Consider the following 24,652-nt stretch of genomic DNA (forward strand, 5'->3'; position numbering starts at 1 on the left):
ATTGTCTACCTTGAAGGACCGCAATAGGAAAAAAAACAAAAAGAACAAATATACCAAAAATTGGTGGCATGAATTATAAAACAATTAGACAAAAAGTTGTTGCAAGAATTATAATTACAATCAAAACTTAGTTGATGTTGAAATAACATTAACACATAGAGCGAAATTGAAGAAAAATGGAATATAAAGTAAGCAAGAGAAATGGAATGAGTATGGAGCAAGAATATGTATTTGATAGTTTGGTTTATGGAATGGTTTTTAATGGAAGATGTTTCATTCATATTTTATATTTCTAAGTTTGATTTGCAGAGATTATGTAATAATAGAGAAGAAAAGAGACCCCATAAGAACAAAATATTCCTACAACAAAGAGAAAATTTCTAATATTTTTAGAGAGAACTAATCTGATGTCAAAATAACTATTACTTAGGTTGATGAAAGGAATAACTAAATTGAATTAAATAGCAATTTAGTGTGGTTTGATAAGAAGAATAATTAAGCAGAAACAGAAATGAATAATTATTCTACAGAAAGTTGGATTTTAGGTCATTCTTCAGACCAATAATTCGAATTTATCAGGAAACCATGTAAGCACCAATTAGTTCAAGACATAAGTGTGCCCAAAAAACACAATGAAAAAGGCTTTCATAGTGGGAAAGCCTAAATTTCACAGCTTCAATGATAAAACAACACTAACAACACACTGTAATGAACCATTAAGAAACCATCCAACAATAAACAAGAATACATAATGCTAATGCAAAAATATAGGCCACTTACCTTGTAATACAGAAGTGCCCTGTCAAGATCTCCTACCTCCATCAAAAGGCCAGCAAGGTTGGACCAAGCAATTGCAAATGTAGGTTGTACTCGCAAAGCCTCCAAATAACAATTATAAGCCTGCATATGCCCGAGAAAAAATTATGCAACCATCCAGAAAACATAAAAGACAGATGCTTAATTATAAATGTTATAGTCACCAATTTTTTATTTTTCCATTGTAGACTTTAGGCATAATTATATAAAAATCAAGGGGTAATTTGAAATTTTCTAGTCAGACAGCATATGTTAATTTGCCTTGACTGAGATGTGGTTTTGGGTTGCTTTGGAATCAAGTTTATTTGAGTGTAGTCAATATAATTAGTTGACAATATAATTTGTTTATTCTGGCCTAGTTTTGACTTAACCCCCTTATCTCTCTCCTCCTATCTGACCCTTGAATTCCTTTGCATAACCCCTCATGAAACCCTCACACAATCTCCGTAACCCCTCACAAAATCCCCACCCTCACATGAACCCCACATCATATCCTTGCTTAACCCTCAAGGCTAAGAACTTTTTTTTCTCACAAGAGCCAAAATTCCCAAGCCCTAGCCATGTTGCCTTCTTCATATAACCTCCTACAGAAGCCCCCGTCTTCCCTCTATCCTAGTTGAGATCCACTTTTCCATGATCTATTCAACCCCAGCCGAACCTCTATCAACCCCTATTTAGATCTCGAGCCATCCCTCTAAGTCCCGCATGTAAATCCTACAAACCAATGCCACTAAAACATGTGAGCACTGGAAGCCCTAATCATGCCCTTGTTCAAGCATCCCTAGTGCAAGGATTAGGATGTGCCTTCCTTTTCTTCAAGCTCTCTCCGTCTCTATTTGTATTGCCCTAGCATCACCACCCCATGAACCTGATCATTGTGTGATCTTTTGCCCTTTATCTGGTTGTCAAAAGCATAGCAGAACCATATTGTGTCAACATTGAGTACTCACATATTTTCCTTAGCTAGTGAGTTTCCACATTTGGTGAGTAACCAATTTGACATTTTATTCAGACCAAGAACTTTTTGACCGTATCTTGAAGCTGCCCATTATCAATCTTATGAATCTGAATATGATTGATGAGGAAGACTTCTATTCCGGCATCTCTTGTCTCGCTTGGAATTGTAATGATTTCATTGCTGCTTCATTGTTGATGAGACCCCCTTACCTATCTCTTGATTCAGTTTTCAAATTCATAATCGGAGTTTGCTGTTTGTTTGGAGCAGCAGGTATCTTCAAGCCTCTGAGATTGACCAAGTATTGGGTAGATAGATCAAAAAGATCGTCAAGGTAAAGAATGACTCCATGCTTAATATTCATGTATGAACTTTTACGGTGTTGTTTATGCCTTAATTTGAGAGATTTTTGTGTTATTGTTTCATATGATACAATGGGCGTGGTGGAATATTGCAAATTGGAAGTTATTAATGTCATGTTTGTATTTTGTATGGTTCAGCCATTTGAGCATGATTTCATTTAAACTAAATTGTGTTTTAAACTATGCTGTATGAGAGGAAATATCCCTTTTGTAGGAGGGTTTGACCCATGCAGTCCGAATGATTGATGTCACATAAGGGGGTTAGAGTTGGCATAGGAGGTTTCCACCCTTTAATTGTTGATTTTTGGTTTATTGTGCAATATGTATCCCATTGGTGTATCCTTGTAAATCCACCAATTAGAGGAGTTTAGATTCTTTCGGAGCAAGCTAGTGCAATCCAAGTTCTCATTTCAAGTGGGTGTTCTTGTGCTTGAGTAGTTCACATATGCTGTGCATGATTAACCTGATACCATAATTTTGTCAAGATATGCTAAACATGAGATGTTTTCAAAATGGGTATATCAAAAGTATGCTTAATGATGAAATGGGGAATCAAATGATTTTTTTTTTTTGTTTTTTTTGCTTCTTATGAGTGTTTCATGCTTGAGGTTATATTCATACACACAAGGCACACTATAATTGTTTTTAAAAATTACTCCTCATACTATGTCTTTTGTTACTTATCTTTGAGGTACACTGTTTCACAGCAAACTAAACAAGATGAAACCCAGAATGATACTTTGATAGATTTGCATAAGTTACATAAGACCTCAATGAAATAATGTGTTACTTATATCAAAACTAGCAAAAAGATTATGTTGATGTTCTAATCACTTAGGTTTTAGCCCTGTGTTCTGAGCGACATTAATCCATTAGCACATTAAGTGAGACTACAATCCATTTTATATATCAAGAGATGTCCTTGCACAACTCAATGCAAGGAACTTCGCCCTTGCATGTTATGCAGGCAGCCAAGCCGTCCACCCCGACCCAAACTATAACCTAGATGAGAATGTGAACCTAGAGAGAGATCGCGACCAATTGCAGCTGAATCGCAGCCATGATCCGGCCACAATTGCATTGTGAATCATCCCCTGGTCCACAAAAAGTGGACCAGAGGATCCGGTCTCCCTTATATTATGCCTTTGGTTACTTATCTTTGAGGTACATTGTTTCTTATATCTTTTATTAAAAGCAGCCTAAATAAAATGGCATCTTAATGAATACGTTTATTACTTACATTAACCCTCAATGGAATAATGTGTACCAACTTATATCAAAACTAGCAAAAAGATTATGTTGATGTACTCGTCACTTAGGCTTTAGCCCCAAGCTCTCAAGTGAAATTGATCCATTAGCACATTAAGAGGGACTGTGATCCATTTTATACATCAAGATAGATAGATGTCCTCGCACTACTAAATGCAAGGGATTTCACCCTTGCATGTTATGTGTGCTACAACAATACTATTACTTGGTGATTAAAGAGCTTCCATTTTTTATATGAGAGATGTTCAATAAAATGATAAATGACCTTAAATGAGCATTTAAGAGATAAGATGAGCATACTCGAGAGGAACAAAAGAGCAACTAATATAACATAGTGCAAAGAAAATAAGAATTAGTTGACATTATGAGTACTTTCTTTCCTGTATGAGATATTATATCATGTACAATCATTTTTACTACCTTTTGATCTTCTGTTTTCATGCCTCACCTCCTTTGGTGTCTCAGTTCTCGAGGTTGGTTATGGTTATGTTTCAAGTTAGGCTATGCTTAAAGATATCCACAAGTGCAGGAGATGGGTTTGAGTGTCACATTTTTGTTTTTGCACCTTCATTCAATAACGGCATGCATTCTCATTTTATTTCCGTTGCATGAGTCCATTTACATTATGTTACCATGTACTCAAATTAATTAAATTCAATATTTAATTATTTCTTTCATTATTTTTTATATAGATCTTGCTTGTATTACCCTGTGGTGTTGATACTATGATTGATATTGTTGCGAATGAAGAGCTTCTCTCTTAGGTAGAACCCTTCAGATAATGATAAAAATTAATAGACCCCTCACACAAGGCCCCTTCCCACACACAAACACACAACAGCAAGCCTCCTTTGTCCCTCCTCTTGTTCCAACACTGCCGAGCTTTCATTTTCTTCTCTTCACTACAGCAGCAATATTCACCCTAGTTCCTTCTTGGCTTCTTCTCATGTCAATTGCATCAGGAAAAATTCTTTATCTGGGATTTTGTTTAACAAAACCCAAAAAATCAATTTATTCTTGTTTTCTTCACAACCATATGACCTTAAATCCAATAGTATATTGGAACAACTACAAACTTAAAAGTTCCATTTATCTCCTCTAGGTATGAACATTTGGAGTTATTGTTGCCTATTATGGAAAAGAACGATCATCTCACAAAGATACAACTTAACATGGCAAAGTTCAAAAGCACCTAAACAATATGAAACCGACAGTACCTTTCTACTTCTAAAGAAATATAGTACGTTGTTCAATAATTGTAAACTCATAACCAGAAAAACTCCACATATTACATAAAGTATATGATTTCCAATGCAAGAATATTTCGCTGGTCCCCAAGGCAAATGAGATGAATTGAAATGACCTCAACATTCTGAAGCATCAACGTGAAGAATTTTAAGTAGCTAAATACTTGTCCGACCTAAATTCTTCGCAGAATCTACTCACAAATACTTGCAAATGTTGCAGCAGCATCTGAATGAAATGTCTTAACTCGAGTACTTCATGTTACCCTTGGACCCTCAACTATAACTAGGGGTGTTAATTATGGGTTCGGTCGGGTTGAGGCAAAGATTTTATAAAAAAAATCCCATCTGAACTCGCCCTGAACCCGAACACAACTCAAAATCCTAAACCCAAACCCGGATAACCCGACCAACCAATATCTCGATTAAAAAAGTCCTTTTTTAACTATTTTTTTTATAATTCTTCATTTTTATCACATACTTCATCATTATCATACTAACTTTGATATTGATATATATGTAAAAGCATCTTAATATTCAAAATAAAATTTAATTTAATCCAAAAAAAATCCACTAAACCCTAAATCCAAATCAATCCGGATCAACTCGACCCAATCCTAACACAATCCGAAAACCCCTCAATCCGAATCCAACCCGAACCCAAAAATCCCCAATCCGAACTCAATATTTTTCAGTCGACTTGGATCAGGTTGGCGAGTCAGATTTATTTTTAACACCGCTAACTATAACCTCGCCATCTCAACATCAAGCAGTAGCTCATGCAGTTGCCAAGGCCATGGAGGTGGAGGGTGTGGATATAGTTCATATCTATGGTGTTCAGTATGGTTGCACCAACCATCAATTGGATGATTGCTGGGATAAATTTAAACAACCACCTAAGTCACAAGTGACTACACAAATCAACACCACACCATCTTTTGTCTCTGCACAAGCATGTGTAGCAGCGGCTATACCTAGCTAAATATGACAAATTCAGGCATAACTATAAACTCCACTTCATCAATGTTTGCTTAAAAAAAATTATACTATGCAGCTACTTAATTTGGATGCATTTTCTAATATAACAATAACAACCAAGTCTTATCCTACTAGGTAAGATAGACAACATGAATCCTTCTACACCATTCGGCTCTATCCTCTACTATAATATCATCTATACTTAAATAAATTTTATCTTATTTTATTTTTGCTAACCAAATTTTTTTAATCTTATGCGTATTTGTCATAATTTCACATCGTCTAACTGGAGCATTTATTGGTCAATTACATATTTATACGATCTTAAACGTGTCTCAAAGTTTTCCTTCAATAGATGTAATTCCGACTTTCTCTCTAATGCTTTCATTTTTTCGTATTCTGCCTATCCTCATATGTTCACACATCCACCTAAATATCCTTATTTCTAAACTCTCATCTGCTACTCATGTGCTCGAGTTATAACTCAACATTCAGCATTATATAACACAGCAAGTCTAACCGCCGTTTTGTAGAAGTTCCAACTTTTAGAAGTACTTTACGATCACATAAAACACCCGACGCTCTCCTCTATTTCAACCATCCTGCTTGTATTCTGTGCAAGGCATCTCTCAATCCTTTTATGATCATAAATACTTAAAGCTCTCAATTATAGACAACTCGACAACTCGTCATCTCCTATCTTAACATTTGTTCATTACGTCTAATATTGCTAAACTTAAATTCCATATATTTTATCTTTACTCTACAAAGCCTAAAACATTTCACTTCTAGTCTGTCAAGATTCTAATTTAACATTTACTTTTTCACATGTCTCATCTACTAAAACAATATGATCTACAAACATGCACCACGGTGCTGTATTTTGGATGTGCCTAGTGAGTTGATCGATAATTAATATAAAAAGATAGTCACTTAGAGTTGATCTTGATATAACGCTATCTTTATTGAAAATACTTGATAAGGCTAAACCACAATTTAAATCTTACTTGTCAATTATAAATCGAAATGCTAGAAACTAAGTTCAAACATGAGTTCCTAAATCAAACTGACCAAACCAATATTAGATCCCCAAAGGTCAAATACATTACCTAGATAGACCATATAGAATTAGATAAATTTGCACATTTGTTTGATTTACAGCTTTTCTTGCATGCTTATTTTTCTACTTAAATTAGAACGGTTAGATAAGGACTTAGGCTTATTTAACACTTGCTCAAACTAGTATCAGGGTGGGGCGATATGAAAGTACATTAAGGAAGATTGGTCTAGGAAGACGGTGTATCCTACTTGGTCTACTTAGCTAAATAGAACTAACCTAAGCTATCTCGACACATCCTAGACTAGTTAGACCAAGGTTTCACAAGAAGAAAGCTAAGTGTATAATTTCTTAAAAAAGCTTTATCTAAAAGTGATCGTTGCTCTGATAACTAGCCTCGTCTCATCCTATAAGATAATTCTTGAAATGTGTACTTAATTGACCAATTGCTAAACCTAAATTTAACGCAAATGTCAATTAATAAAGATAAAATTAAAAACCATCACATAAAACCTATAAGGTTCCCCATTTAACATCTATGAAAGAGTGAGATATCAAGAACTAATTTAAAATGAGTTTAATCAATCCAAAATCCAACTTAAATAAATCTTAATCAATTAAACCTTAATCAATCTTAATCAATTAAACCTTAATCAATCTTAATCAATTAAACCTTAATCAAGCTTAAACATAAATTTAATTAAACCTAAATTAAAATTAATAATAAACTTAACCGAACCTAAACTTATCTAACCTAATTAAGCTTACTCAATAATTACAACTTAAATCCAAATTCAAACTTAATTAAAAATTCTAGTAGTGAAAATAATTCTTAAGATAAACTTAATTAATCAAATTAATTTAATTAAACCTAATTAAGAAATTTAATTAAGGCAACCTAATTAATCAATTTAATTAATTCAACCAAATTAACTATTATAATTAAAATTTAATTAATATAATTCAATTAAAACTTAATCGAACTCATTTATTTAATCACACTTAATTAATCTTAACCTAACTAATTAAAATCTATCATAATTAATTCAAAATTTAATAAATTTAATTTTAATTAACCTAAAATTCATTTAATTAATCTGATTGAATCCATTTAAAAATAATTAATTGTATTAATCCAAATATTCAATCCTAAATCAAACTTAACTAAACTAACTTGACTTTAAATTAAAGTCTTAATTTAGCCTAAACTTAATTAAAACTTAATTTAACTTAAATTTTAAACATAATTAATAATACTAATCTAAATAACCTAAATCCAATTAATTTATTTAAAAATTAATTGATCGAATTAATTCAATTAAAACTTAATTAATAAAATTCATTTAATTAATCTAACTTAATCTAATTAAAACCAATTTAATAATTAAATCTAAACTAATTAATAACCTACTTAATTAATGCAAATCAATTCAAACTTTACCTTGATTAATATAAATGCTAACTAAATATAATTCAAAATTCAATTAACCAAATTAAATCATAATTGATAATCAACTAACAACAAAAATTAGACATTTTTTTAAGATAATAGACAACTTATTATTAAAATAACACATGCTTAGAGCATAAGTGGACAATTAACTTTGCTTAAATCTTTCTTACATATGATTGTTAAAATTTAAACTTGCTTTTTAGATTGAGAAAATTTGAAAATTTTATTGTGGCTTTTAAACAATGTTGAAAAAGAAAATTTTTGGTGCTTGAATTTTTTTTAAATTAACTAGTCTTAAAAAAGTTGACATTTTGGAAAAGATTTTGCAAAAAAGTCCTATTTTTACCTAGACAACTTTTCAAATGCATTTTTTTTTGTTGTTGTGAAAAAAGTGTTTCACAATTTGCCTATGATATGTTTAAAAAAATGTCTAGATTAAAATGTTTTAAAAAGATCTTCAAAATATGTCTATCTTTAAATGTCTTTCAAAAAATATTCTTTCAATGTGTGTTTATTTTGCCGTATTTTTCAAAAAGGAAATGACTATAGTAAAATAATTTTTAAAAGGAAGTTTTCCAAAAATGCCTGTGTTTTTCAAATAAGTGCATATTGAAAATTATCTTTCAAAAAATATCTATCTTGATTTTCAAAATGTATTTTTTCCCTTAATAAAGTTTTTTTTATATAGGTTAAAAAGGGAGAAATAATAGGTTAAAAGTTAATATTTTAGAAAGAATATGTAAATTTTCAAGATAGATGGATTTTCAAAATATGCATGCATTCAAAATCGTCAAGGGAGAGTTTTTATTAAGGGAAGCATATTTGAAAATTCTATACTTCGAAAATAAATTTAGAAAATACTATTAACACTTGGAAAAGATTTTTAAATTTTTTGTGTGTTAAGTGTGTTTCAAAATAGTGTGTTTTACTTAACTTTAAATCAAACAGTCATAAATCAAAAATGGAGAGATTTTTAGTACCAAAAGCACCAGCTAATCAAACCTGTGTTTTGAAATTGACAAAGGTTCAAAGTTAAGCGTTATTATGATCTAAATGAGCTTAACTAAGTGTTTAGGAAAGTCTTAGTTGAAACTAGGTAAAGAATCCTAATCGAGTGGAAGTCCTAGTCGAGTGAATTGACAAGGAAGTCTTAGCAAATCGAGCACATTGGGCAAAAGTCCTAGGGGTCGAGGACACTAGGTGGGAAGCTCTAGGTCACGGACACTAGGTAGAAGTTTAGGCGGATCGAGAATCGTACGTCTAACAAGAAGTCTCGAAGATTAATATGCTGAGCAAAAGTCAAAACAGGTCAAGAGAATCAGATGTTTAAAAATAGGTAAACTCACCTGAGATAAGTGGGTGAGGATGTGTTCTTCGCGAAAAAACAATAAGCGTCAGTCTAACCAAGATTTCCCTGGAAACCCAAAAGTCAAGGCCACAGTCCAAATTGGACTAATTCTTTTGCGCTAAATATTATTATTTTCTATGCTACCTTTGTGATGTAGATAAGAAACTGGACTGAGGGAATTCCAGACGACGTCCGAGCAACTAGAAAGGATCCAAATGCACGGAATACCCCGAACCCAACTACGCATGCAACAAAGCTGGGTCACTCTAGTTGGCTGGCACAGACTCCAAGCGCTTGGAAGGGATAGAGCCGACTAAGATAAAGCTTCGCCAAGGTGCAGCCACATCAGTGGTCTAAGCGCCCGAAAGGGATCCATGCAATCGGAGGTGGATAATCACCAACGGAGTCAGATCGAATCGACTCCGGATGCCCGAAAGGGATCAAATCGCCCGAAATGCCTTATAGGAGAAGGCTTCAACTAGTAGCTCAGTACACCTAACTTTACGACTTCCACACTCGCATGTTATTCTGAAAACTCTACGACGCCAAAACGCTACTCCGACAACCCTCAAGCTACTACTCTAATTTATCGGCATTTTTATTTATTTTTCATTTATTCAAAGTTTTGTAACCACCGAGTTTTTAGTGAATTGTCCAACCAAAGCACTTAGCGAGTACGAGCTTTTGTCGAACTGTGAACCAAGAAAAAGAAATCGTGTTAGCTTATTTTTCTCTCTTTATTTCCTTTGCATATTCTCGAGTGTTTTTGAAAAGGTAAAAAAGTGAAACACGCTATTCACCCTCTTCTAGCACTTACTCCGATCCTACAATTAATCCATCTGAAGTCTTTAGTCTGGTTGTTACATCCTCATACATATTCTCAATTAGTTCAAAATATACTACACTAACACTTCTCTTTTTCGAAAATTCTCTATATAATTTCTCTTGGAACTCTATTATAAACTTTTTCTAAGTCAATGAATACCATGTGTAGATCTTACTTTTACTCCCGATACTTTTCAATTAGTTGCTTATGAACTCAAATTGATTTTTGATCACCGTGATCTCCTTCCTTAATCTTTTTTCTATTATTCTTTACTAAAATTTATGATATGACTCATAAGTTTAATACCCCTATAATTTGCATAATTTATGACTCAATGAGTTTATATAAGGAATTAGAGTACTTACCCTCCATTGATCAGGTATTTTTTTTCGTTTTTAATATCATGTTAAATAATTTTACAAGTCATTAAATACATATTTCTCTGGCTAGTTCCATACCTCTATCGGCATAGCATCTGATCCAACAGCTTTTCCATTTTGCATTCAATTTAAAGTTTATTCTATTTCTGAAGTTTAAATTCTACAATAAAAACTTAAAACCTACTTAAATTGTCTAAGTTAAGTTGGTCACCTAAATTTTCATTAAAAAATTGATGAAAATACCTCTTCCACCACTTTTTTTATTTCGTCATAATTTTCTAGTACCATGTTACATTTATCTTTACTACATCTTATTTAGATAAGATCTCTTTCTCTCACTTTCACTATTTTATAAATGTCTCTTTCCCCTTCTTTTGTATCCAACTTTCGATCTAACCATTTAAAAGTTTCATTATTTGTTTCATTAATTATTTTCTTAGCTTCTTTCTTTACTATTGTATATTTTTTTAAAGTTTGCTCAGTCTTACAAATATATAATTCCTTATAGGTTGTTCATGTTTCCTTCACTTTCTCCTGTATTTTCTCTTTCCACCACCAAGATTCCTTACTTAGTGATGCATGCCCCTTTGACTCACCGAGTACACTCTTGGCTACTATTTTCAACTTCGATATCATCTTATCCCATATCGTATTAGTATTAGAATCACTATACATTTTACCTAATACTTATACTCCTACCTTCCACTTAAGTATATTTTGTTTTCCATCGTTTAACTTCCACCACTTAATTTTAGGAGTCGTGTATATTCTTTTTATTAATACTATGATTGGGGCGTATATCCAACACTACTAACCTATGTTGGGTAGTTAAATTTTCTCTAGGGTTGATATTACAATCTTTACAAATCTCTTATCTCTCTTTCTAACTATAAGAAAGTCAATTTGTGATTTATTATTCTCACTTTTGAAAGTAATTAAGTGTTCTTTTTTCTTAAAAAATATATTAGCAAATATAAGGACATATACTATCGCAAAATCCAATATAATTTTCCTTCTTCATTTCTTGTTCCAAACCCTTAACCGCTATGCACCCTTATATTCTTCATTTTTCACTCCGACGTGTTCATTATATCATCTCTTATTAAAATCATTTCATTTGACAAAATGTTTTGTAATACTTCATCTAGGTTGTTCCAAAACCTTAATTTGGTATCTTCATCTAATCCTACTTGAGGTGCATATATGCTAATTACATTCATAATTACTTTTATGACTGCTATTTTGAGAGTAATAATTCTATCCTCCTTTCTAACTACTGCTACACCTACATCCTTTAACAAACTATCTATAAAAATACTCACTCCATTTCTTGTTTTACTCTTTCTAGTGGACCATAACTTACAACACGAGTTCTCTATCATCTTTGCCTTCTCGCCTATCCATGTTGTCTCTTATACACACAAAATACTAATTTTTCTCCTAATCATCGTATCTATTACCTCCATTGTTTTATAGGGTTCTTATATTTCATGTTCCAAATCTTAAATTATTAGTTTTCTTATAATATTTATTCTTCACCTATGGTGTGAGAACTCTTGCATATTTAACACTACACTCAAGTTCTTATGGAGACGTAACGGTCCTTGCCAATATATTCCAGTAGGACCATCCAACACGAACTCTTGCATATTTATCACTACACTCGAGTTCTGAAAATGTAACAATCCTTAACGAGACAGTACAGTCAGACTCTACAAACACCCGAGTTCCGGAGATATAACGGTCCTTAACGAAACATTACAGTCGGACCTGCAAAGTGTTCCTTCCTGGGAAGGACCTAGCATTAACACTATAGTTTAATAGACTCATTCATTAAATATTTGTTATAGTTTAACAAATATTTATCATAGTTTAATATTGGCTGACAACCTAACACAACCCTCCTCCTTTATCTAGGCTTGGGACCGACCATAATTGGTTTGTCAGGGGTGGAATTCTAAATACATCTTCCAATATCATAGGTAATTGCAAATGTCTTCCACTCTTAACCTTTCCTCCCTGCCACTAATCTTTATTGCCAATGGTTCACCGAATCCTATCAAAGGACACAATTCATCACATACCTTCTCATTATCCTTAGCAAAATTCCTTTATGTTCTAAGTTTCCAGGATCTTGTTATCCATTAACACTAGCAAAATCCTACCCATTGCATTTCTTACACAAAAGTTATTTATAATGCATGACAATGCAGGTTGACCCTTGTTGATTTTTTTTCAGGTTTGAGAAAACCAAAGCCTACTTCTGATTAATAACTAAATGTCTCCCAATTGTCAAGGACAAGCATTCCTGTAGACAGGAATGCTCTTTGAATCTTTACACTTTCTGGATCACTAAAATTAGCAATGATTTAAAAGTCGTCATTCCATGAAATGGGCAAGAGCTGCAGGACTTACATTTTCTGGATCACTGAAATTTATAATTATTTGCTCATCATTATTCCATGAAAAGAGCAGGAGTCGAAGAATTTGAGCTAAATCATCAATTAACTTGTTATGACAGCATCACAATCTCTTAATCTTCTGATTACTTGTCCAGTTTAGATTGTGGTAGGCCAACGAGTATAACATGGCTTAATTTACTTCAATCAATTAGGTTAAATTCTATGAAAGCCCAGTGCATGTATCAAATCCAGTAAGTTCAGACCATATCAAAAAGTGTACATACACATTAAGGGACTAAATTATCTTGCTTGATCCTGGAGACAAAAATGCAAATATTGAGTTAAACAATGGATGTTAAGAACTTGGTCAACATGATTGCTATTGCAGATATACCAGACTGACCCAATGGTTGTTATTGTCAATTAATATTCCAGCCAATCAAACACTATAACCATATCTCTTAAAGCATTTTTTTCTACCCCAAATGCCTTCCTATGTGGATAGGCATTCCAGTAAAGCTACAACAGATCCTTCAAAGGTTATTTTAGTATAAGCTAAGATCACAAACATCTCAGTATTTTCCAAATCAACTAAGAAAATAGGTGCCATGGCATTGGACATTTATATTCAGACAAAGAGGTGAAGAATAGGTAATAGCAAGCATATGATAGAATGTAGAATGAAGAGAAGTTGAATTGCAATTGAAAAAACCTATTGAATTAACGAAATAAACATATAATAATCTAGTACCTTGAAATAGCAAATCAATTGGGTATGTAAATGCAAGTAACTAACCTCTTGATACAAGCCTTGTGCCTTCATCAAATTTCCCAGATTGCTATGGGCATCAACCTAATTTGCCAAGAATTCTTACGTTCATTCCATTATACATAACATCTGAACAGAGCTATAAGATATCTGTTACCAATCGAGGATTTAAAGCAAGAGCATGGCGGCAACACTGAGCTGCATCGTTCAGTCTTCCTATTCTGGTGTATGCACTAGCTAAGTTTGACCATGCATCAGCGAAATTTGGTCGCAACTGCAAATGGAAATCATAGTGCACATAGATCGCATCAAACAGATGGATGTAAAATAGAAATAATTTTTCTATTGGATAAAAATCAAATGCTCCCTAATTACGAAAGCTAGCTGCACCTATGATGCAGGTGTTGACTCAATTTTAGAAACTGCATATACGCTGACAATCTGATGTCAATCTTCAAGTATCAAAAGGTAAAATTGTTAATTTATATAGTAGCTGAAGAGCCAAGATCTGCCTTCTCAAAAAGAGAATAACAAAACAGAGATATATAAATAGCCTACATTATAATAGGATACAGAATCCTCTTGCTCATTCATATATGAAACTACTATGACTTCAAATTTTTCTGATGTTAACAGTTTCTATGATCATGATAGGAATGATATAAACTGGTATCAGAACAAAAGATGTGAGACTATGACATTTGCAATTTAATGGTTAGTTGAGAGTCAAGAAAGACCATAAATGGGAGTTACATCTTGTACTTTTCTCAACCCTACAGAATGGTCAAAACTCTTACTCCCTACACACGTCGCCCGGGTCTTGGGAAGCATCCGTGCACGTGCGAATGGTCGGTGAGCGCCCATCATGCTAGCCTCCGTCGTGCGAGACTCCGTCATGCGAGCCTCCGACGGAAGCAGAAACGTGATTTAGGTTTTTTTTTTTTAACTTAAGATTTAATCGAAAACTTTAGATTAATAATTTTAATAACTTCCATCTATGAATGAGATAATTAAAATAGACATAATTAAAGCCTAAGTTACACTGCACACCCTATCCACATCTAAAAAAATTCAGTTTGAGATTTTTTTTTTGCTTAATATTATAACTTAACTCCTAAACTCTAAAGGCAAAACCTTAAATAGTGTACCAATAGGCCAAAACAAATAATCAAAAAAATCACAAAAACATAAAAATGAAATGCACTTGATCAGGTCACATAACTATATTGTAATTTAATAATTAATATTTATATTTTTTAAAAAAATAATATTTAGATTAAATTGTTGTTCTAACTTAATTTTTAATCTTTTATTTGATTCTTGAAGATTAATAGCAGAAATGAGAAACAACCGAAGGTGGAATTGAAACGGAAGTCTAGTGATATTGTTTGGAATTATGGGATATTGTATTGCATAGAAAAAGGAGATTGTATCACATGCAAATTATGTAAAAGGCTTTAAGGGAGGAGTTTATCTGATGAAGCATCATATTGCGGATACTATAGGACAAGCCTAAAACATCTGATGAAAACAAAATAAAGGAGTAAGAGCTTATCTTGACAATAACAAGAATAAAAAGCGAACAATGGTGGAAGAATTAAAAGAAGAGGGTGAGCGCAAATATAGGTATTGACGTAGAGGATGAAAATTATAAGTGGAGGGAGGTTCTTCTAAAAAAAGTCAAAGCGCCTCGGGCCTATTGAAAGTGGGCATCTACAATCAATCCAACAAGGGCAAGATAACAAAACATAAATGATGCATTAAAGTTAAAGTTTACAAATGATCTGCATAAGTACCTTGCAATATGGATTTATGCAGTGGGGATTCTTTTTTATGCAATTGACAATAAGGCTTTAGACAATTTGTAGAGGTGGTTGGTGGTTGGTGGTTGGTGGTTGGTCAATTCGATCCGAGCTACAAACCTCCAAGTCAATATCTTCTAAGCAAGCCACTTTTGAAACTGGAAGTTGAGAGAATCAAATTATCTCTCAAAAAGCATAAAGAAGAGTAGATGAAAAATGGATGTTCAATTATGACCGATACATGGACGGATCACAAGAGGAGAAGCATTATGAATTTATGTGTTAATTGCAAACTAAATACTTCATTCTTTGGTTCTATTAAAGAATCCATGAAGGCACACACTAGAACTTAACTCTTTGAGTTTGTGGGAAAATATATCAATGAAATTGGCCCTCAACATGTGGTTCAAGTAGACGGACAATGTGATAAAAATATGGCGGCTGCAGAATTATTTAAGGTTACACAACCTCAAATTTTTTGAACCTCTTGTGTGACTCATACAATCAACCTCATACTGAAGCAATTGGAAAGCTACTCAAGTTTAGTGGAATACTTGAAAAGCAAAGGCTCTAACAATATTCATTTATGCATATCATAGACCTTTGGTTATTATGAGGAGATATACCAAAAAGAGGGATGAGGGATACTGTGAGGCCCGAAGTGACTAGATTTGCTACTTCATTTTTGACATTGGAAAGTCTACAAGAAAGATTTTACATCTGAGGAATAGAGCAACACAAAATTAAGTAGTGTGAAGGGGCAAGCGGCGGAGGCGATGAAAAAGAGTATCTCTTTTTGGGATGGTGTTTCTTTGGTTTTGAATGTTTTCACCCCTTTAGTAAAAGTTTTACACCTTGTTGACGATGACAAAAAGCCCTCAATGGTTTTTTTATTGGGTGCACTTAAACAAGCCAAGGAAAAGATTATAAAGACTTTAAAAAAGGAAGAAAATGTCATTCCTATTTTGAAGATTATTGATGAGAAGTCTAAGGGTATATTTGAGTTCTTTGCATTATACCGCTTACTTATTGAATCCGATTTTTTACTTCAAAGATCTAAGCATACAAAATGACGCCAATGTTATGAATGGGTTCTTAAATTGCGTTGAGAGAATTTTTTCCACCAGCGAGGACATACAATCTACCATTTCTAATGATGAATTGTTGAAGTATACGAGTAAATTCAAAAACTTTGGAAGAAAAATGGTGGTCACGGCATATGAGAAAGTGGATGTGTACCATGACTTTGGCCCAGGTACATCTCTTTCCTTTATTTCTATTCACTAACATACATGTCTCTTTACTTATTTTTGGATTTATTATTTTTTTACTTCTTTACTTTTTTAAGTTGGACAGTGGTCTATTTATGGTGGTGACACTCCAAACTTACAAAAAATGGCAATGTCATTTCTCTTCATTGGGGTGTGAAATAAATTGGAGTCAATTTGAAGGGATAAATTGTAATTCAAAAATTATGTTATCTATTCTTTCTTTTTATTATTTTTTCATAATTTTCTAATTGTTTAGACACATACTAAGAAGAGAAATAGGCTTGAGACATTAAGATTGAATAACCTTCTATATGTCAAATTTAGCGTCAATCTTATGAAGAAAAAGAGTAAAAGAGAAATGGATAGAGACTTGCTTATATCCTCTCAAGCTAGTGAAGCTCAAGGTTGGCTTGTTGATGATGGTGATGAAGATGAGATCGAGCTGGGTTCAGGACTTGGAGAATGGTGGCAGAGGCCTCGGGCGCAAATAAAATGCTACAACCAAGGAGGAGAGCAAGAAACATCCCCATTAGAGAACTTGACGAGGATTTAGATACATCGGAGGAGGAGAATGAATAAGATGTTGATTTTGAGTCTGATGATGAGAGGATCATAGATGCAGTTGATGGTGCATGTGTAGATGATTTAGAAGATTAGTTATGTTTAGTCTAGTACTAGTTGACTTTTGCCATGTTAAATTGAAGCTTTGAATTTTAAACTTAAACTTTTGGTATAAGTAATGATATTACTTTTTTATTATTAATACGATGATGAATGTTTATTAATTATCTTGTTAGTAACATTTATATATTTATTTGTATCTTATATAAATTGTATTATATTGTAGGAACTTATTTATGCATAAACATCATAAAAAATGACCATGTAGGAAGCTTTTTTATTGTAGGAACCCTAAAAAAATTCAATCGCCGAGGCGATCACGAACCACCACCCGGCCACCGCCTACCGCTTTTTACAACACTAACTAAATTACAAGGTAAGGAAACACAACTAGACTTTAAAAGGTGAATTGGGACCCGTGAAGCTACAAGTTACACTCACATATTTAGTGAAAATACTGTGAGGCTGTCAAGCTAAGAGACAGAAGCCAGAAAAATAGCCAACAAGTAAGAATATAGTAGAAGTCTCAGCGGAGGAAACAAACCTTGAGGGCAGTTTGATAAAGTTGTATAGCGAGATTAATGTCACCCTTTTCCTGTGTCAACATTATCTATATCATTTCTAAGTTGAGATATTTCATGCACATAGATCTAGGCTAGAACAACAAGAATCAGATACTACAGAAAAATAGAGAAATAAATCTTGCCAACTGTCAGTTTCAGTAATAAGAATTTTTTACCTTCCAAGCATTTGCCATGTTACCATAACATTCTGGAAAATGAGGATCGATTGCAAGAGCCTCTTGATTCTTTGCAATACATGCATCAAAATCTTGCAACTAAAGTGAGACAACAAGTCTCATAATCAGACAATAAAACCAAAGAACAAGATTCTGACACAAACTACGAGAAGGATCAAAAAGTCAAGTATAAAGTAGTAAACACGGTGTGATAAGGAAAAAGTTATGCGTATTTGAGAAGAATGAACTGTAAGACCTGATAGTATATTGCACCGAGAAGGAGAAGATTGTCAGTTCGTTTTGGATTTTTTATATAAACGTCGTTGCTGTACTCCAATGCCTTATTGTAGTTTCCAGCTTTGTAGTTCTCGTGAGAAAGATTCAAGTGGATGTCCTCGTCGCCTAAACCATCAGATTGAATCATAAATAAATAGTCGTGATCTAGTCAAGCATTTTAATTCATTACCATAGAAAAAAAAAGAGAGAGAAAAGGAGCTTTAAAAAGGCATAAATTTAAATACTTCCGTCAGTTTTAATTGACAAAAAAAAAGTTTACAAACAGGATCAGAACAAAAGGAGAGAATACAAACCTTCGATCGGCTTTGTGATCAAGGTCTTGATGTCGGCCGAACTATCAAGCAACTGCAGAGCGAACGGCGTCTCTGCATCGCTGGCCCCTAGTGCGTGGAACCCTGATCCGCCAGGCACGCTCACCCCAAACAGTTGTTGCAGCTGCGGCAGCGACTGCAGCTTATGCAGCGGCTGGGGCTGCCGCGCGTCACCCTGCAGCGAGAGCATCAGCGCAGCAAGAGCCTAGAATCCGCCCAACGATCGCGGAAAAGGAACGCCGAGCGAGGGAGATTGGAGATCCAGACGGAGCCCAGCGCGATCAGGGAAGGAAAGGCGGATCGAATCTAAGAGTGACGGGAAAACCCTAACGCCAGATTCTTCCTCTCTGCGACGCGCTAGGGCTTTCCCTTCCTTCGCTTTTACCATTCCGCGCTTCCACGGTCGCTGCTAAAAAGGGCAAGTTCTCCGTGGCAGTGTACTACTAATGGGACTGCCGCATTATGAGAGATCATAGCCTCCGTCCACGCGTCACTTGGATGACACGATGAACGGCGGAGAATTGTCTAGTAGGACAATCATTGCGAGGCGCATGATAAATATTTTAAAAGTGCCCTGAATTTTAAACATTTTATATTTTAACTTAAATGACATCTAACCTATAAACCTTATAAAATAAAATAAGTAAATACTAACATTGCTCGAGTTTTTAAAACATGCTAGTTCGAATATATTAAACACATATAGAAGATTTAATTTAAATTCTTTACTTAAAAATAAAATGTAAAATTAAATTAGAACCTGATTGCATTAATATTTAATTATTAATCTTTACAATGATAGAATATTTTATTCTATATTTTGTTCGGTTGCATATTATTTATACTCTACGAGCATCCGAGTTTCTTAAGCTGATTTTTTTGGGGAAAAAAATGAGTAGGACACGTGAAATATTGGAGAAATGAATGAGATTTTTTTTATGTGCCATTGGTAGTGGAAAAATGAAATTTTTTATAGTCTTTTTAAGATCATGATTTAAATTTTCTATTAAACATAAAATAATACAATATTAGGCTTATTTTTATAATAATTTTTAAAAAATTTATAAATAATAATTACACTATAGCAAAGGGACAATATATATATGCAATATTTATATGTCACACTTGTGTGTGTATATATTTAATTACAATCTAAAATATATTTAACTCAAAAGTCACTATTAATTATTTTAAATATATATATGGTATTGATTTAAGAGTTAATTTAATGGGTTAAATTTACTATTTACGTTTTAGAATAAAGATCTTTTAGAAATAATATACAAGTTTTTTTTTCAAAATAGTAAATATTTTTCAAAAAAAATAATCTAGAATTACCTTAACAAAAATTAATAAAAACAATTAACTTAAAATGCACATTAGAGAAATTTTGAGGCAAAAAAAGTGCCAAATACATTGAATTTTATAAAATACACTAAGAGTTAACTTATATAATAATAAATTATATGGAAAATTTTATACAAAGTGTTAAAGTAGAAATTAAAAGAAAGTTTAATATAAATAAAAGATTATTAAAAAATGAAAGATTTAATGTGGCTCAAACCGGAGTCAATCTAGTTGAATTTTGGCTGAACCATTCGACCCAATGCGAATTGCTCCGGTTCGATCAATTAGGAAAAAGGATTTCAATGGAGAACCTAAATCCCTAGCTTTCGCAATTCGCATTTTGTTTTCTCCCGCGCGATCTCTCTTCCCCCTTTCCCTCCCGCAGGTCGCATCCGTCGCCGCCGCTCGCAGCTCGCCTCTCGGTTGTATCCCACCGAACCAAGTGCAACCCGCGGGCCATCCGTTCGTCCTCAGCGTGCTGACTGCGCAGCCTTCATCCCGTGGTATCGCCGGCACCAGCCTGTCGCCGCCATCGCCTGCATCCCTCTTCCGGAAATACTGTAACCGCAGCACCACCTTGTCTTTCCTTCCTTCTTCCTCCTTAGTGGAATCTTAACTTATTTACTCATCTCCGACAGCACCTCCTCCTCCTCCCCCTGTTCCATTTCTCGAGAGCAAGCAACTACCCTAGCCCTATTCTGCTTTTTATCTTGCGTCCCATTGTTTAGTTTCTGTTCTTCTCCGGCAGATTTATGTGAGCGAGGGTCATTGAAGGCAGCAAGGAGGTTCTGTTCTCCTTCCCTAACGGCATAATCAGTGTTGTATGGTCGAATTGCAGCTGTTCTGTCAATTAAAAATTCGTAGATTCTTCTCTCTTCTTTAGATCAGGTGTAGTCGTACGTGCAGCTTTTGATGAACAGGTAGACGCAGCCCCTTCAGATTATCTATGATCCACACACACACACATATTTGTTAGGATCATAGAAAGTGTAGTTCATTTTTTTGTTAATTAGGGAATAAGCTTGACAATTCATCAATGTTTGTAGCAGAGTAAGGCAATAACTTTGTTTCTTAGACTCAGCATAGAAGATGCCTGATTATTATGACATGGACGATATCATCATGGAGGATCAGGTTAGCGGTTATCATTGCTTGATTTCATCATGACACACAAGGTCATCTATGCTAATATTTGGTATTGAAATGTCGGTTTTACAGCATATTCAAGTTATTTTTCAAGTTGGAGCTAATGGTGTTGGTTTGCTAGATCCAGGTTCAGAAAATAACAGTGTATGACATTTATTTCACCGTGATCAAGGCAGGTCATTTTTTTTATTCTATGCCTGAAATGTGTCTCTCTGTTTATTATCTAGGTAGAGAAGGGCGCTAAAGTAGAACTTCCTTTTTGGCTTGCTCATGAATTGCAATTGAGGCAAGCAGTATCAATCTATCTTCCAGCCTGCTTCAGCCAAAAGTAAGTTTTTTTAATCTTTTGAATAATGTTTGCCTAAAGTAGATACTTACTGACTTAGCTGATATGAAGTTCAGGATTTTCTAATAGTTTTGTTGGAGATTTTAATCATGAGAACTTTTAAAATTCCCAAATTGATTTACCTTTTTTTAAGCCAAATTTTCAAAAGTCTGACTTTGTTTTGTTACTGAAATAACTTTTAAATTAAAGAAAACCAATCTTGGATCAAAGGAAATAAGTTATGATTCCATTCTCAAGTTATGATTCAACCATTCTCTTGCAGCATTCACCCAAGAGAATTCTCTTTATTGGTGTCATGGATCTATAAATAAAATTTAAAAATCTTAATCAATAGTAGTGGAAAGCCTCTACTTTCCTATTTTATTTTCTTTCTCATTATGAGTTGCAAATTTATATGTTGCACTTTTGCTGCTTGTTTATTGAAGAGACTCAGACATCTATCCTCACTGCCATGCAAGCAGTAGGGGAGCAGCACTAGTTGTGTTTGTAGGTAAAAGCCACACAAAGGTTCAATCTTCACTTTGGGAGTAGAGTTTCACTCTCGCTTTGAGTTCCTTCTTAATTTATTTAATTATGTATTTTATCAAATTTGATTGTGCAAATTTGTTATATTGTTCAATATGTGTTACAAATCTAAAATTGAAATCTCTTGACAATGGATAGTCCAAATTTATCCCCGGACAAGTCTGACTTCTAAAACTCTTGCCGCTGAATTATGGATGTTTTTCAGCAAGATAATTATCATGAATTTATGTTCTATAAGACAACTTTAATATATAGATGTATGTACTAATCATTTCTTAATTTTGGGCTTTTATGAATAATGTTAATGGATACAAGACTCTTTACGAAGTTTTTTGCTTGATCAAATGCTGAATAGTTTTTCTTTGCTCATGTGGATTTATGAAATTGTGCTACTATCTAATATAATGACGGTTTAATCTGTATTCATTCCATTGTTGCAATTATCTTTTCCATGTGCTGAAACAGGACTAGGAATGAAATCAAGGCTGATGCTGCATGTGTTAACTTAAAGGTTCATTGCCCTTACTTTTATGAGTTGGGTTGCAAGATTGTTCCACTGTGAGTTCTGTTAGAATTTCCTACTCGTCCTTAATGTTTGTATTGCTATCATTATTACTAGGGGAATAAGGTTTTGAAAGTTCTCCTTTTCCATTTTTTACATGATAAATTTGTTTAAGTTTTACCAAGTCCTTTTTCCTGAGCATTTTTTGCAGTTACATTATAGAATACATGAAGAAATGAATATTCACGGTTTACACAAAAAAGCTTCAATATGGGGATTTTTTTTTTAGCATGTGTGATACGTTTCATAATTTTGTTTCTTGATTTTGGCTTCCTCATAAAGAGATGATCTTGCCAAATAACAATGTTGGTGTATAGGTCCAGAAATCATTGTGCAGAAGACACTGATTATTTGCCATCAATTTGTCTACTTTAGGTAGGACAGAGCTTGGGAATTTGGAACTAACTTGGAAGATTTTTGTTGACTTCCATGAAAAGTTTATACTTTTAACCTGTGTAGGCTAATTCTGGAGTATGGAAAAACTGAGGACAAACATATACTCTGAACTATTAATCATTGAATTGTCAAATATATTAAAAATTTTATCATCTCGGTTGACTTTTCAGTTTAGCAGAAACATTTTGGTATGTATATATTTTTTAAGTTTCAGTAGTTTGTTTTAAACATTACAACGTGAGCCAATTAAAACAGAACAGAGGAAACAAAAGTTGTATAGACGTTTTTGTTTGAGTGTCAATCTTGTTGATAAGCCAAAAAAAAAAAAACAAAACAAATACTGCTGTTGTTTTGGAGGTCAGACTGACATTTGGATGGAACTGAGAAAAACCTTCCAAGTCCAGGATGATTTGATAGAGACCATTGAAAATTTGTAGCCATGTTTAATATGGCGGCAAAGTAAAGTAGTTCACCATCCTTTATCTTGCAATACCTGTCCTAAAGTATTAGAATAATCTTTTTGCACGCTTTTAGTATCTCTAAACTTTATATTGTCAAGGATATTATAACAATCTCTGTTAGTAAGTTTAGTAAGTGGAATTCATAGTGACAGATGCTCCAGATCCAGTCAAACGGTCTATGTTTATTGCAGGGTTAGTGATAAGACGATTGGATCATTTCTATATGAAACATTCACTAGTAGGTACCTGGAGATGCTGAGCAAGTCACACAGTGCTTCAGTTTTAACTGCTCCAAAATTCCTGCCACGTCTCTCGAAAGAAGAGATACAATGTGAGAGCTACTATCTTAACTTGCTGATATAGATTTTCCATTTCATTTTTGCTCCTCATTAGCATTGACTCTTGTTTTTCCTCTCCAAGTGTTTGAGGCTTCCCGCTCTTCCATGATGGCCTTCAAGAAATGGCGGGCGGGTGGCTCCAGATTGGAGAAGGCACCCGTCCTAGGGAGGAAAAGGAAGACGACTATTCCAACATTTCCATCCTCGCCATGATGATATGGATCTCATTAAATGATTTGTAGCCACCTCAAATGTTGAAGATTTGGAGGAAATTGTAGATCAAGGATGTTAAAAGTTCGGAGCAGTAAGTACAATTTGTTTATGATGCTTTTCAGTTTCAAGTAGAGTTTAACCATTTAAATTCGTCTGAAATCCGGAGTTGTTTCAACAGTAACGAAGAATTTAAGATTGTAAAAAATTAAAGTACAAGTGGATGGAATTTGTAGACAATTAATTTCTTATATATCGGTATGCCCTTCCAGCGAGCTTAGACTGACAGGAAGCATTTTGTGGTTTAATTGGACTTTTGACAAAATATACAAAAGGTATCTCTGTTTTTTTACAAATCCTCTAAGTGCATCTCGATCTAATTTTTTTTATTAAAAGGGTGCTCTACCCTGTTATTTAGCCG

The 24,652-nt window shown here is 33.7% G+C and overlaps 2 protein-coding genes across 5 annotated transcripts in view; one reads left to right on the forward strand and one right to left on the reverse strand.

Moving 5' to 3' along the window:
• The window catches only part of LOC122042323 (probable UDP-N-acetylglucosamine--peptide N-acetylglucosaminyltransferase SEC), a 41,277-nt gene extending 21,955 nt beyond the window's left edge, over nt 1-19,322 (reverse strand). Inside the window, exons 1-7 of the mRNA XM_042602365.1 lie at nt 18,883-19,322; nt 18,549-18,694; nt 18,293-18,391; nt 18,098-18,148; nt 14,017-14,133; nt 13,887-13,943; nt 781-900 (exon numbers count right to left, since the gene is read on the reverse strand). Of these exons, the coding sequence (XP_042458299.1) occupies nt 781-900; nt 13,887-13,943; nt 14,017-14,133; nt 18,098-18,148; nt 18,293-18,391; nt 18,549-18,694; nt 18,883-19,090 (798 nt within the window). The 5' untranslated portion in view covers nt 19,091-19,322. The remainder of the gene's footprint in view (nt 1-780; nt 901-13,886; nt 13,944-14,016; nt 14,134-18,097; nt 18,149-18,292; nt 18,392-18,548; nt 18,695-18,882) is intronic.
• Nucleotides 19,323-20,579: 1,257 nt separating this feature from the next.
• Nucleotides 20,580-24,539, forward strand: LOC122042324 (DNA replication complex GINS protein PSF3-like). Of its 4 annotated transcripts, none has more exons than XM_042602369.1 (7): nt 20,580-21,167; nt 21,294-21,381; nt 21,466-21,537; nt 21,621-21,721; nt 22,730-22,822; nt 23,875-24,014; nt 24,104-24,539. In XM_042602369.1, exons 2-7 carry the CDS (start codon nt 21,337-21,339, stop codon nt 24,232-24,234), a joined length of 582 nt encoding a protein of 193 aa, XP_042458303.1. In that variant the 5' UTR covers nt 20,580-21,167; nt 21,294-21,336; the 3' UTR covers nt 24,235-24,539. The 4 variants fall into 4 exon arrangements, with proteins under 4 accessions (XP_042458303.1, XP_042458301.1, XP_042458300.1 ...); XM_042602367.1 differs by having other exon boundaries at nt 21,297-21,381; XM_042602366.1 differs by having other exon boundaries at nt 20,580-20,807; nt 20,886-21,381.
• Nucleotides 24,540-24,652: the final 113 nt, after the last annotated feature.

This window comes from Zingiber officinale, chromosome 2A, assembly GCF_018446385.1.
Source record: "Zingiber officinale cultivar Zhangliang chromosome 2A, Zo_v1.1, whole genome shotgun sequence".
Classification (NCBI taxonomy): Eukaryota; Viridiplantae; Streptophyta; class Magnoliopsida; order Zingiberales; family Zingiberaceae; genus Zingiber; species Zingiber officinale.

What these genes read in the sequence shown, in the direction of transcription:
- LOC122042324 (XM_042602369.1), top strand. Translation starts at nt 21,337, where the DNA reads ATGCCTGATTATTATGACATGGACGATATCATCATGGAGGATCAG. An exon ending in ATATCATCATGGAGGATCAG is followed by an intron (nt 21,382 to 21,465) that starts GTTAGCGGTTAT and finishes TCGGTTTTACAG; the next exon opens with CATATTCAAGTTATTTTTCA. An exon ending in CTCGAAAGAAGAGATACAAT is followed by an intron (nt 24,015 to 24,103) that starts GTGAGAGCTACT and finishes TTCCTCTCCAAG; the next exon opens with TGTTTGAGGCTTCCCGCTCT.